At 37.6% G+C, this 13,179-nt stretch overlaps 1 protein-coding gene across 3 annotated transcripts in view; it reads right to left on the minus strand.

Moving 5' to 3' along the window:
- Window positions 1-1,937: 1,937 nt before the first annotated feature.
- METTL7A (methyltransferase like 7A) overlaps window positions 1,938-13,179 on the minus strand; it is a 46,765-nt gene continuing 35,523 nt past the window's right edge. The window contains exons 1-4 of one of the 3 annotated variants that reach the window (XM_031937894.1): window positions 11,629-11,704; window positions 8,791-8,890; window positions 7,517-8,096; window positions 1,938-5,384 (exon numbers count right to left, since the gene is read on the minus strand). In XM_031937894.1, the coding sequence (XP_031793754.1) occupies window positions 5,148-5,384; window positions 7,517-8,014 (735 nt within the window). In that variant the 5' untranslated portion in view covers window positions 8,015-8,096; window positions 8,791-8,890; window positions 11,629-11,704 and the 3' untranslated portion in view covers window positions 1,938-5,147. Of the gene's footprint in view, window positions 5,385-7,516; window positions 8,244-8,790; window positions 8,891-11,628; window positions 11,705-13,179 lie in introns of those variants that run through there. The other 2 variants (XM_031937895.1, XM_031937896.1) reach the window with 2 other exon arrangements.

The raw sequence follows: 13,179 nt of genomic DNA on the forward strand, positions 1-13,179 counted from the left end.
ATAATTAACAACTTCAGTAAAATTCTTGGACATAAAATAAATTCACATAAATCATCAGCATTTCTATATATTACCAACAAAGAGCAACAGGAAGAGATAAAAGTGATGGAGGTGAACCCTAAAACTGTCCTCCTTGACTTTTGGGGTGAGCTCTGAAACTCTCCTCTGACAGAGACTCACCCTTCAGGACTGTTAAGTGGTTTCATTAAGATTAGCCCAGGACTAGTCCCTACTTAGCTCCAACTTAAGTGGTCTCATTCAGCTGGAAATCTAAGTTTGGGGGCAGTGACAACATTGAAGGAATCTCATTCAATGGAAGCACTATCCTCAGACTTTTTATAAAATGACCATTTTAAACCCCAAATCTTTACAGAAATCTGAAGTAGAATTATGCTTTGCCAAGGGACCTCTCCTCTTGGCACAATTGCCTACCAGGACTCTTGCCTGCTGTGAAGATACCCTCTTCTCAGTGATAACCTCTATTTCTCTGACAGGACCTTGTCACTAAGAAATCTGTCTTCCTAGCAAAGCTGGCATCTCAGTGCCAAACAAAAAAATCCCTTTTCTTACCACATTCAGATTTCGGGTTTGTGAATTCTTTCACATTGGACCTGCGTCCCTCTGGTCCCTGGTCAGGACCAGAGGGGATTCCCACAACTCTTTGTACTGCCACTGTCAGAAGGAGAAACCCCATTTAAAATAACCACAGATAATATTTTAATATTTGAAAGTCTCCCTGCCAAGACAAAGCCAGGACTTCACAATATAATTACAAAACAGTTTTCACACACAGATCTAAACTGAAAAAAATTTAATTACTCATGGGGAGTCTGAGTCTAATAAAAATGACAGCTCTACCTAAATTAATTTATTTATTCAGTGCAATACCAAACTACCAAAAATCATAAAAAATGGAGCTGGAAAAAATAGTAAAATTCACCTGGAAGAACAAAAGGATCCTGAAGCTGAACACTATGTGACTGAGCTCTTAAGGACCTCATTTCTTCATTTCAGAAATGGGGATAATACTTTTTCCTTATCATTTACAGCACATAGTTGTTACATGTTATCATATGTCATAGTGATAGACGTTTTCAGAACTCTGAATTTTAATAGTATTTGTCTTCCAAGGTCAGAGTTCTCACTCTGAGAGAATTGGAATTCTCACTAGAACAAACTTATCAGACAGTACTGGGTATTGGCAAAAAATGTTTAAAATTCCATGCTTTAGGGAGGGAGTATGGGTTCTTGTGAGAACTTCAAGAACTGTGCTCTGGAAATGGAGGAGGAAATTCAAAATGAGCCTCCCAGCTCTGGATCAGGATGTAACAGCTGTAGCTGTTATGTACAACAGAAGGGGGTAATGTCCCTCTTTCTCCTTGCTTTGTAATAATTTAATTTTTCTGCAAAAAAAAAACAACAACAAACAAACAACTGACTAAATTATGAGTTTCTTATAGGAAACGAAAAATTCAAGCTCCATTTCTCCATTCAGAAATTCCTAGTGTCTTTGTCACTCTATCATTGTCAATCCAGCCCATCTACCCCACACCACTATGTCCATGACCTTAACCTGTAATTTATTACAGGACCTGGAACAAAAGGTATCTCATCTCTTTGGTTCTCAATTTCTTCACTTCATCTGTAAAATGAAGTTTGACCCATGAAATGCTGTATCTAAGTTGTTCAGGTTCTCTTAATGATCAGAGAAATGTTAATTAAGATGATTTAAAAATACTACTAGAAATGTAAAACTGGAAGAAAAAAGATAAAGTTCAATGTTTGCAGTACCATGGAGAAAAAAAGCATTGTTACTCTGTCATTGCTGTGTAAACTCTTTGGAGAACAATGTAACACTATTTGAAGAGTCATAAAACTGATTCTATCATTTATTTGACCCAAATATCCTGAAAACAAAAAAACAAAAACAGGCATTATCTGTACAAAAGTATATATAGCTGTTTTATTTGTAATTGTGAATAAAATGTGGGGACAACTTATATGTACAGTTTGAGAATGGCTGAATAAATCATGGCATATTGATAGAATTAAATATAATGGTATAAAAATGGTAAATATGAATATAAGAAATATGGAAAGTTTATAAATAAAAAGATCAGCAGAATTAGCACTTTATATAAATTAACTACAGTAATTATTCATGTATGATTTAGTGACCTAGTCTGTGATTTCATCAATGTACGAGATTCCCTCTTTTCATCAATGCAACTCATCTATTAATTCAGTCTTAAGTTACATGAGGCATAAGGGAAGTTGTGACTTGAGTGAGTCTCAGAGGTAGGCTTTGAGCCTACAAGACCTTTTATTTCTAAAAATAAAAAGAGAGCTAGCCCTCTATCCACTACACCTTGGTATTTATTCTATACACATACATTCTAAGACTAGCCTTCTATCATGCCTTGGTATCTATTCCATATACACACACAAACCCTCAAAAATAGTAGAACCGTATGAATTTGGAAGAAGACTACAAACATTTTTTGTCTATTTAAATAGTTCTATATTGCTAAATGTTTATGTAAGATTTTATTTTGTTTTGTATGTTTAGTTGATTTTGTTGATGATCATTAAATTGTAATTATTAAAATGTAAATTGTAATAGAATCAGCCCAGTCTCAGAACCTGAGGGACTTACTTGGAATAAGATCTGGTTTCAAAGTACCTCTGGTACTTACTAGCTATGTGATTCTGGGGAAACAACTTTTTTCATTTAATTTTCATTTTATTTTTTTTTTCAATTAACATGTAAACAAAAATTTTTAACATTTTTTTTTTTTTTTTAACAATTTGAGTTCAAATTCTTTATCTCCCTCTGGGCTCTCCCTACTCCAAAAGTTTATACATATGTAGTCATGCAAAACATTTTCATATTGGCCATGTTGCAAATGGGTAAACCATTTAACTTCTGTGTACTTATTAAGTTGTATATTGATTGCCATCTGTTTGGATAAGGCAGTTTCCATACCAGAAGCTTAACCATTCTGACTAAATTACAAGTCCTTTCTATATTTTCATGTTAAACGGATAATTATAAATTTTTAAATGAGGGTACTGTATATTATCTTTAAGATTCTTTTAAGATCTATTGTAAGTTCATACACAGATAAGCATAATATTTCAAAATTATTACTTCTTTGAAATATGAAGAAAAATGACAAAATATCAAAAAATTTAATAAGTTACATCTCATTTAATTTGCTTTCCAAAAAAAGAATAGAAATTTCTTTATTGATTAAAAAAAAGTTGCCTTTGCAAAGTCCTCTAGAGACAAATACCAAACTTATTACAATACATGTAAGTAAACACACCATAATACCAAACCCATGAAATTTTTCAAAGATAGAACAATTTACATCTAATTCCAAAGTACTCAGGGAAATCAACCGGCTTCTCATAGCAGTTATTGTACAAGTCACTTGGAACAAAGAAATACTCCTGCCCAGAGTTAAATGGTGAAGAGCTGTGTGGGGTTCACCTATTAATTGAGTTTATCTAGACTACACTATCTACAACTTTGATTTTTAGGGCTCATCCCCTATTCTGTGCAAAGTTATTGCACATGAATGGTAAATACTAAAACCAAGAAGCCAAAACATATTAAAGAATAACCAGACTCACTAATAGATGAGTAATTAGGTTCTCTTGTTTTCTTAGCAATTAGAATAACTTGGGTATTAATAATCCTAATGAATGCATTTGGCTATGGCTGGAGTAGAAAAATGTTTGCCCTTCTAAGGGAAACAGTAGGAAGAATACACGAGTTGGATGGAGTCTGAGGCCCTGAGGTTACAATCTTGGTTCTGCTTTTTTATCAGTTGAATAAACTCATATAACTTGGATGTAAACTATATATATATATATACACACATATATATATATATATACATATGTGTGTATAAAACACATATGTATATATAAAGCATGTATACACACATGTATGTCTAAAACTTACACCCAAATTATGTTTGTCCACTTACATCCATATATGTGTGTATGTTGGTTAAATTATATAACTTGAATTGGTTATATAACTGTTCAAGAACTGTACCCTGGAAATGGAGGAGGAAATTCAAAACGAGCCTCCCAGCTCTGGATCAGGATGTAACAGCTGTAGCTGTTATGTACAATAGAAGGGGATAATGTCCCTGATTTTTTTTTTTGAACCTCACTTGTAAAACGAGGATTGTTATGAGAGTTAAGAAAATTATATTTATCAATCATTTTTATTAGATTTTAAAGGTCATCCAGGTCCAACCTACTCATTTTACAGATAAGTCCCAGAGAGGCTCAGGGATTTGCTCAGTCACACAGTTCCAAGATTCAAACCTGGTTCCATCAGCTCCAAATCCAGACCTCTTTTTACTATATGCTGCTACCTCCTCTTGTCTCAGTATTTAAGCATTTATGATCTGGGGCTTAGGGTATTATTATTAGGAATAATTGGATTTAAATATAGGGGATTTTATCTCACAGGATACAACAACTTTGTATTTATATATACTCAGAATAAGCTGTGGCCAGTGTTAAACATGTGTACAAATAACAGCCTATGGAACTTGAGAGAGGGAAAAGACCGATCTGAGCAAAATGAACTGTGGTACTTGGGGTACCAGTCTCAAAAAGTCCTGCAGTTGAATCCTGCTCATCTCTGTGGGAATGTTATATGTCATAGATTCAATTAGTAAGGACTTCCATGTTCCGTTTCGTAGATTATCAACTTTGCTTCTTCCCCTCCTTTTTATTGCCAAAATCCAGACATTATTAGCAACAAGGGAGTGGGTGGGGAAGGCAGGGTGTAGAATCCAATTCAACCTAGCTCTATTAACAACTAGAGTAGGATGTTATATTGTTGGAAAAGTCAAAAGTGCTGAATAGAATGTGATTTTGAGATTTTGGTATTCCATAATAAATATTTCCCAGTCATTTTGGATAGCTGAGATCTGGGTTGCATTTTTTCATATTTTCCCAGAAGATCAGGACCTTTCCCCATTCTAATTTCCCCTCCTTTCAGTGTGAGACAAAGAACAATCTCCCTTCTTCCCCCCTTCCCCATTACCACAATGTTTTTATATTTAGTTTTAAAAGAAGAGGACACTACTCCCAGAACCACCACTCTGCCCATCCAATTATTTCATGGCATAGCCGAGGATATGAGGTCGGACTATCTTCCAGGAGAGGGGTGCCTGCAGATGCTGGAGGTTTAGCTTGGAAAAGCTGGCCTGTTCCAGGGCTTTCCAGGTCTCTCTGGTTAAGTTGCAACCATCAAACAGTAGATGCCATGTTGGCTGGAGAACCTGTTGCCAGAAGAAATTCCAGGTGGATGGTTCAGCTGCCACATGCTCCATGAAATAAAAAGCACCTCCCTAAAAAATGAAATAATTTCAGATATTTTAGACCATGGAAAGTCACAAAGTTCATTCATCTTTTCCAGCTTTCCCTTCATCCACAAACTAACTCACAAGTAATTATTTGTTGAAGAGGAAACAAGGTAGTCTTGGATACATTGTACCTATGAGAAGCTTTTAGGTGATCTTTCAACTTCCTCCCCCACCCCTCCTGTCTATTCCCCCCAAGGATTCACCTTAAGCTGCCAGCCAGAATGGAAATCCATTGAGCAGAAGAGCTATAAACAATCTTGTGACACTCCAAGGACCCAAATGAAAATTTGAAGAATGTTTGGTATAAATAAGTGTGGGTATTTTTTATATTTGAGGAAGATAGATGGCTTCCAGACTCTCCCCTGCTTCACCTTTTTAAAACATTTTCACCTTTGGGAGGAAGGCAAAATCCGCTTTTGTAAGGAGTAATACAAAGAATTAGGGTTTGGCTTATCTAGTTCTTAACTGTTTTGGTGGTGTGGACATCTTTGTCCTTCTGATGAAGCTCAAGAATTCCTTCTCAAAATAATATTTTTAAATACGTAAAATTATAAAGGAAATAAATTATTAAATATAGCCTTCAAAATTAAAAAAAAAAAAAAAAAAAAATCACAGACCTCTCCAGATTAAGAACCCCTACTATTCCCTGGAGGACAAATAAGGGGACCAGACCTGATTCTGGGTCTGCAGTAAAACACCAGTTGTAGCCTTAGACCTTGATAACTTCCTGGAATCCTTGCTCTAAAGTAGTCACAGGCAATGACAATTTACTAAATATAATTTTTCAGGTGTCCTGGACTGATTATCTGAAACTTGGGAATTATACCACACTGAGAATAAGACCTTAGTTGGGGGTCAGGAGGACATAGCAAGGGTGAGCTCACTTAGACAGCCACTGAATAGCTTCCTATTTTAACCAATTATTTTTCCTAATTCAGTGCTAAGCTCTAGTATTTTTCCATGTTTCTAGTAGACAAAGAATTCGGTGAACATACTCTCAATCTAGCAGACTTCAAGTTGGGTATCCTGGGCAAAGACTCAATTGTGCTACTTTAGTTATAGCTTTACTATGTACTAATATTTTCATGAAATATCTTCTAAGAATTTATTACATATTAATTACTCATTAAATTCAAGAACTTAAGCTCCTGAAAAGTCTTCCAAGAATTTATTATAATATGTCAATTATTCATTCATTTAATCCAAGGATTTATGAAGAAGATTCCATTTCTATAATGTTTCTTAACTTTACCAGAGAGACAGCTGAGACAAAAATAAGCTTGATTGATTGATTTATCTAACCTGAGCTATCCCAAATGTATTCTGTTTTCTTAGCTATGGCTGGAGAGATGCCAACTGAGTAGTGCGTTTTAGTTCAATAAATTTATGCCTAAATTTCTCTCTTCTTTGATGTTAATATTTAAGTTCTAGAGCCATCATAAAATATTAATACAATAGTAATAATGGAAAGACTCCAATCATTTTCAAACATTTTCTTAGAGCAAATGTTGTATTGCTTGAAATCACTAGGAGACTTTCCAGGACAGATTTCATATGCAGCTTTCTATCTACAGGAGGCTTTTGATAATTGTGATAGAATCATTTTCTGGCATTTCAGAGCCACTATATCTGTGTTGTAATATTGTAATTTCATCAGAAAATAATAAGTTTTTCAGTTTCCTGGGCAAGACTACTCAGCCACAGTCATTCTGATAATTCAAGCCAGCACCCTGCTTCACGTTATCAAGGAAGCAGACTATGGCCATGGGGGAGTCAGGAGCATTGTTTTGCACTCTGACTTTGCCACCACATACCTATGTAATACCAGACAAGCTATTTTACTTGTCTCTTCCAGATTTGGGGAAAAAACCAAAACACTGAAGAGGATATAGTGAGGAGGCAAAGACCTTGATGCGATCCAAAGAACAAAGGGGATTTTGGCCACCCACAATGCTTTGATATAACCAGTTGTTTTTCTTTATTGTGAGTGGGTAAAAGAAAGGGGCCTTGCTGTGAGCTAGTGGACTAATTTTTATCCTGGATTTTTAGAAGGGTCCTAGGCTGCATCAGGTAGCTATGCTGACAAGGGCCCTTGTGGTACCCTCACTATGACTCACCGGCCTCAGTACTCGATGCACCTCTTTGAGGAATTTCTCTTGATTCTGTACAGAGCACAGGACCAGAGTGCAAACCACCACATCCATGGAGTTGTCTGCTATTTGATGCATGTCTTCCCCTGAAGCCACTAGGAAGCGTTCAAACTGGAGGTGCCGGCATTCAGCAATGCTTTGAATCAGGAACTTCTCAAAGTTGGGATTGGGATCGACACAGGTGATCGTGCAGCCAGGAGGATAGAATTTAAAGTTGGCTCCAGTGCCACAGCCAACCTCCATCAAGGCCAGCTTTCCCGAGGATTCTGCAAAGTTGGGCAGGTTGCTAAAGAGCTCCTGCTTCTTGGATGACATCTCCTTATTGTAGCTTTTAGTGAACTGCACCATGAAGAAAGGAAAGAGCTTTTTGCATATCCAGTTCCACAGGCCCAAGAAGTGGAGAAGGAAGATGGGAAATACAGCGACAGAGATGGCCAGCTGGAAAATGGGGACCACGAACGCCATGAGTCCAGAAGGAAAAAGCGCAAGCTGTTTTCTGAAGAATTCAGGACCCAGCTCTCCAGTTATTACAATCAGATCCAAAAAGCTACCGAGGAAAAAGGACAGGCTGTGTCAGAGCAACTTGGCTCAAATCAAATCAGTTATGGGCAGCTGGCCCAGATTTTTTACCCAGGGAGCAAGGCTTTTAAGGGCTGAGTCAAAGCTCGGCTCCTCCCTGTCCTACCCTTACGCTCCCTGCAGCCCCTGACCTTTTACCTAAAAAAACAAACAAACAAACAAACAAAAAAAAAAAAAACAAGTTTCCTACTTTCATTCCCACCCGACTTCCCTTTTAGTGTTTATGATTTGTGGCTGTTCTGTGATGGCATTTTTGTCTGTTTGGGTTTGGGTTTTTCCTTGCTGGGCACTTCCATATGTGCCCTGTTCCTGCTTTTTACCATGAAACAGGAAGCAGTGTGGGGGAGTTTGGCTGAAATAAAGCATTTCAACAAAGGCAAATTCCCATTTTTAAAGGGAAAAGGGATTGGGGGAGGTAACTATACTAACAAGAAAGAGAAACAAGAACTCTTTTACCCTCAGGTTGGAGAACAGAAGTCAGCCACTGGCTCAAGAAGGTGGGGTTAAAATTTGAGCTTGTTGAAAGCTTAAGCTCCCCAATGCTCAGTTTCCATATCTATACGGTGAGAATGTTGGGTGATATGACTCCCTAAGGACTTTCCAACTCTAGGATCATGATCCTGAAATCCCCAAATCTAAAGCAAGAGGTGAACATCTCTCACCTCTGAATCTGGAATGCATCCCTCCTTTACCTTCCTTTTCAGGGTCTCTGGCTTCCTTCAAAACTCCAAGTGCCATCTTCTGCATGTAATGCCGGAAAAACTGAACAAGATAGAGATTAGAGAGTATTTAATAGTTTATTAAATGAAGAGATATACTGGGACCAATGGGTCCATGTTTGGTCCCAGGGCTGAATGAGACTATGGTCTCCAAGAATCCAGCAAACAATCAGAGTTCTCCATGACATATATACACGTGGCTCAGACACAGGAGGAGAGGGAGGTAGGGGTGCAGTCAGGGTGCTGAGAGCTGAACGGGACTGACAAGGTGGAGTGAGCCTAGGGAGAGGGGATGACATGGCATCCTGGGGAGGCACCCTGGACATGGGGAGAGGCATTTTGATAAGACAGTATCTGACATTCCAATAGCTTGGAATGGAGAGCATTCTGATATTATAAAACATAAGATCTTTTATCCTTATCAAGTATTCCGAGAAAGAGGGAGGGGAGGTTTTGCAGAACTGAGAAGTAGGGAAACCGAGCCAGGACTAGGTCAGGATAATTGGGGAAATTGAGTCAGGACAATAAGAGAATGGCACAACATTCCACTTTCTCTTCTAAATATTCAAATCATTGAATTATCTTCCTCCAAAAGGTCTTAGCACCATGATTTTGACCAACCCTATGTAAAGCAAATAAATCAAACTAAAACTAGAAAAATGTAAGGACTTATGGCAAGGACCAGTTTCTCCCCGACAACCCCAGAATTATTAGCGTCAAACAGCATTCCTCATTTAGGGAGACACACAGGCCTCCCTGTTCAGGTCCTCTGCAATTGGGGAGGATCTCAGCCAGAGATGTTCAGTTTGAGGTCTGTGGTCATTTGTGCATTAAACTTAGTCTCTGCCGAGTAGCGGTGCTCAAGACAGTTCTGTGGCCCTAAGAGGGTGCCCCAAGTCTTTCAGGGACTCCAAAAGAGGGAAAAAGTGGGGCCTGGAGTAACTCTACCTGTCCCCTCTGATAGAACAGGCACTGCTACTAGGAGACAGATTTCTGAGCAAATTATGCAGTTAAACCAACGCAGGCAACCCCAAACTATTAGAGTCCTGATATCAAAATGCTGAAATACTAATTAAGGAACTGGGGTAACAGGAGTGGAGAAACAGATCAGAGACTGCCAGTCCCAGGACAGGTGTCTGATTACTAGTTGTTTCTAAAGAATAATCCCCAAAACTGAGTCTGCCAGGGCAATTCCAGCAGAATAAGGGAATTTAAAGTTAAAACATAACCAGCAAATCATAGTCCAGTAAATTTTAAGCAAGGAGTTAAATAATTTCCAATTCAATCTGAACTAATGAAATAGGGGACAAGGCAGAAGTGCCTAAGAAAAATGACTATTCCATATATAAATCCCAAGAGTGAATCAAAATTCCTGTAATACAGTATGTTTCCTAAAACTCCCTCAAAACACACAGCAATAGTTAAACAGTTGTAACAAATCCCAGTTTTAACAAATCTTAAACAGTGATACAGTTAAAATTTTAACAATAATTCAACCACTTTCCCACTCCCCAATATCAGTCCAAATTACATCAGGAGCAGTGATCTTGAAAAACTCCTTTTTGCTGAGGAGTCCAGAGAGGGTGTGGCCGTGCTGCCTGATGGGCCCATCCAGAAGCAAGTCAATACCTGTAAATTGACCAAAATCTAGAGCAGAGGTTAGAGCAGACCGATACAAAAAGTGAAGAGGCCAGTATGAATTGGCCAGCAGCTTCCTAATAGATAAAATAGCAGTTAGGCTTTTGCTCTCTCATCATTTAGAAACCTTTAAAAACCTGAATATCCACAGACACAAATATCTGTCAGTAACAGATAGATGGCCAGGGTAAATACTCATTTGCCAAGTATTTAAGATATAATGATTACATATAACCAGGTATGACTTATAACCAGATTAGAAATAGCAAGGTATGACATAATTGAATTGCATTAACAATTTCTATTGACCATTGCTCTGATCATAAAAATTAGTTACAGTAGAAAAAAAGGCAGGGACACAACCATAACATAAGCAGTTAAAACTTAACTTTTAGCAAAACAGGATAAAATAGTTTTAATTCATTTTTACTCTAGATAATTGTCCCACTAACTGTCAGAGCGTAGAGTTTTAAAACTCCCAAATAGCATTAATTATAAGTCCAAAGAATTTTACTTCTAATAACAAATTATATTAACCAAGTTTCAGACATATCCTCAACAGATATTTACTATAACCATATATTTATGACAGTAAGAATTTGTCTCAGTAACTTCACTTCTTTCATAGCTAGGCAGATGTTCCCATAAGTGAACATCATACATACAAACCAGTTTGCTTTTTAAAAATATCCAATACATAGACAAATATTCCAAATTACAGTGTCCATAACAGAAATATTTTCAAAAGGACAAACAAAAATATATTATTTTCAGAGGCTTTGTAAATGACCTTAGGATGACCTAATACAATCAATTAGAACTTAGATTATCCTATACAGAACATCCTAATATCATATAAAAGAATTCAAGAGGTTCTTAAAAAATATTAAACTTTCAGAAATACCATAATCTCATATTGATAACAGTAATAAATTGGTTTCAGTAAGTTCACAAGTTAGCTTTCATATTTAACAGAAACATTTTCAAAAGGATAAGGAAAAACTATTATTTTCAGAAGCCCTTTAAATGATGGGCATAACCTCAGGATACAATCAATTAAACTTATACAGAATACCCAGTTCTACAGAAAAGAATCTGAAAGATTCTTTAAAATATCCTTTAAATCTTTAGAAACAGCGTTACCAAATTATAGATCCGGCCTATCTCTTGAAATCTTTTGCCAAAGTCAAGCCTCTGCAGAAAAAGGCTGGAGCACACTTTGTGTGCGGGTGGAGTGGGGGGTGGGGGGGAGGGGAATGCCACGTGGCCACCCTTCCCCCCCACTCCACCTTCCAAGAGGCAGGGACTAGGGAAGGGGTTGTATCTGAAGTAGCAGAGAGCAGTGGGGGTGACTTTAAGACAAAAGATCCCTACCCCACCCAACCTTTAATGGATTGGGGGTGTGGGTGTTGAAGCTTTTAGAATAGTCAGACCTTAATTGGAGACACGTGACCCCTTTCAATAAGTTAACCAAACTTCACCCTAACAAGTTCTTAAGGTCTTACATTCAAAGATACCAAATCTAGCCTGCAAAGGCAACAGTAAAATTATTTTCCGCATAAACTCCTTTTGTTCTCCAGAGGCCTTATCTAGGGTAGCTCCATTCAAGCCACCCCTAAATTTAAACTGCCTGAGTGCCAGGTTTTTTTTTTAAGTTTAAAATCACCAGTAAATTTTAACTAATTCCCAAATTTCTTAATTTAGCAGAGCTCTGAACCAACAAGACAAACAGTACACACAGACATTGACTGAGCAATTACAACTGTGTGTGTGTGTAGTTGAAGAACTTCCAGCAGCTGTATGTAGTAAAGATAAGGTGAAGAACTTTCAGCAGCTGAACTTCCAAGGACATTTAACTTCCTCTTCTGTATTTTTAGTTTCTCTAGCTGTGACCTGTGTGAGTATGTTGAGTGGTAGCCAATATATACTTAGATTTTAGACATATGTAGGTTAACCTAGAATGATGACATTTATCACTGTTCAAGTTACCAACATCTGGCCAATTAGTTGCCTAATGTATGGTTCCTCCCAGAACTAGGAATCTGCTGTTTTTGGCACGAATAACATCCAATTAAGGGGTGGGGAGGCACCTATCTCTTAATGTTCTCCAACTCATACTGTAATCCTTTGTATCTAAATCCGATAAAAACTGTATACCTTATCCCCTTCTTTAGCCCTTCTACAGTGAGCTCTCTCTCTTTCCCTCATCAGGATGGAATTGCTCATTCTCATGAGAATTAATTAAATAAACAACTTCTCTGCTTTTTACTTCGAGAGGTCTCTGAGTAATCATTTTTGGATAGGATTTCTATCCCTCACACAACATAAAACAAAACATTTAACACAGACCAGGGGCTATCTAGAAATTTTAGACTAGCCCTGAGGGAAGTTATCAGCTCCCTCGAAATGGTTTGTTTTTTGTTTTGTTTTGTTTTGTTTTGCCAGACGGTGTCTTAAAAAAAAGACACCCAGATTTATACTCTGGAATGCCCAGAGTTGTGCCAACTGGCACACAGAACCAGATGTGTCTTAGAAACCCAGGTAGGGTTCCCTGCGTCCAGAGGACCCTACTCCCAGAATTCATGCCCGTCAGCATTTCATAATTCTGGGAATCCAGATTGCTAGCATACAGAACAGGTGTCCATAAGAGATGGCACCCCAAAAGGTACTCAAAGACAGACTTACTCTCCAATG

Source organism: Sarcophilus harrisii, chromosome 5 (assembly GCF_902635505.1).
Source record: "Sarcophilus harrisii chromosome 5, mSarHar1.11, whole genome shotgun sequence".
Lineage (NCBI taxonomy): Eukaryota > Metazoa > Chordata > Mammalia > Dasyuromorphia > Dasyuridae > Sarcophilus > Sarcophilus harrisii.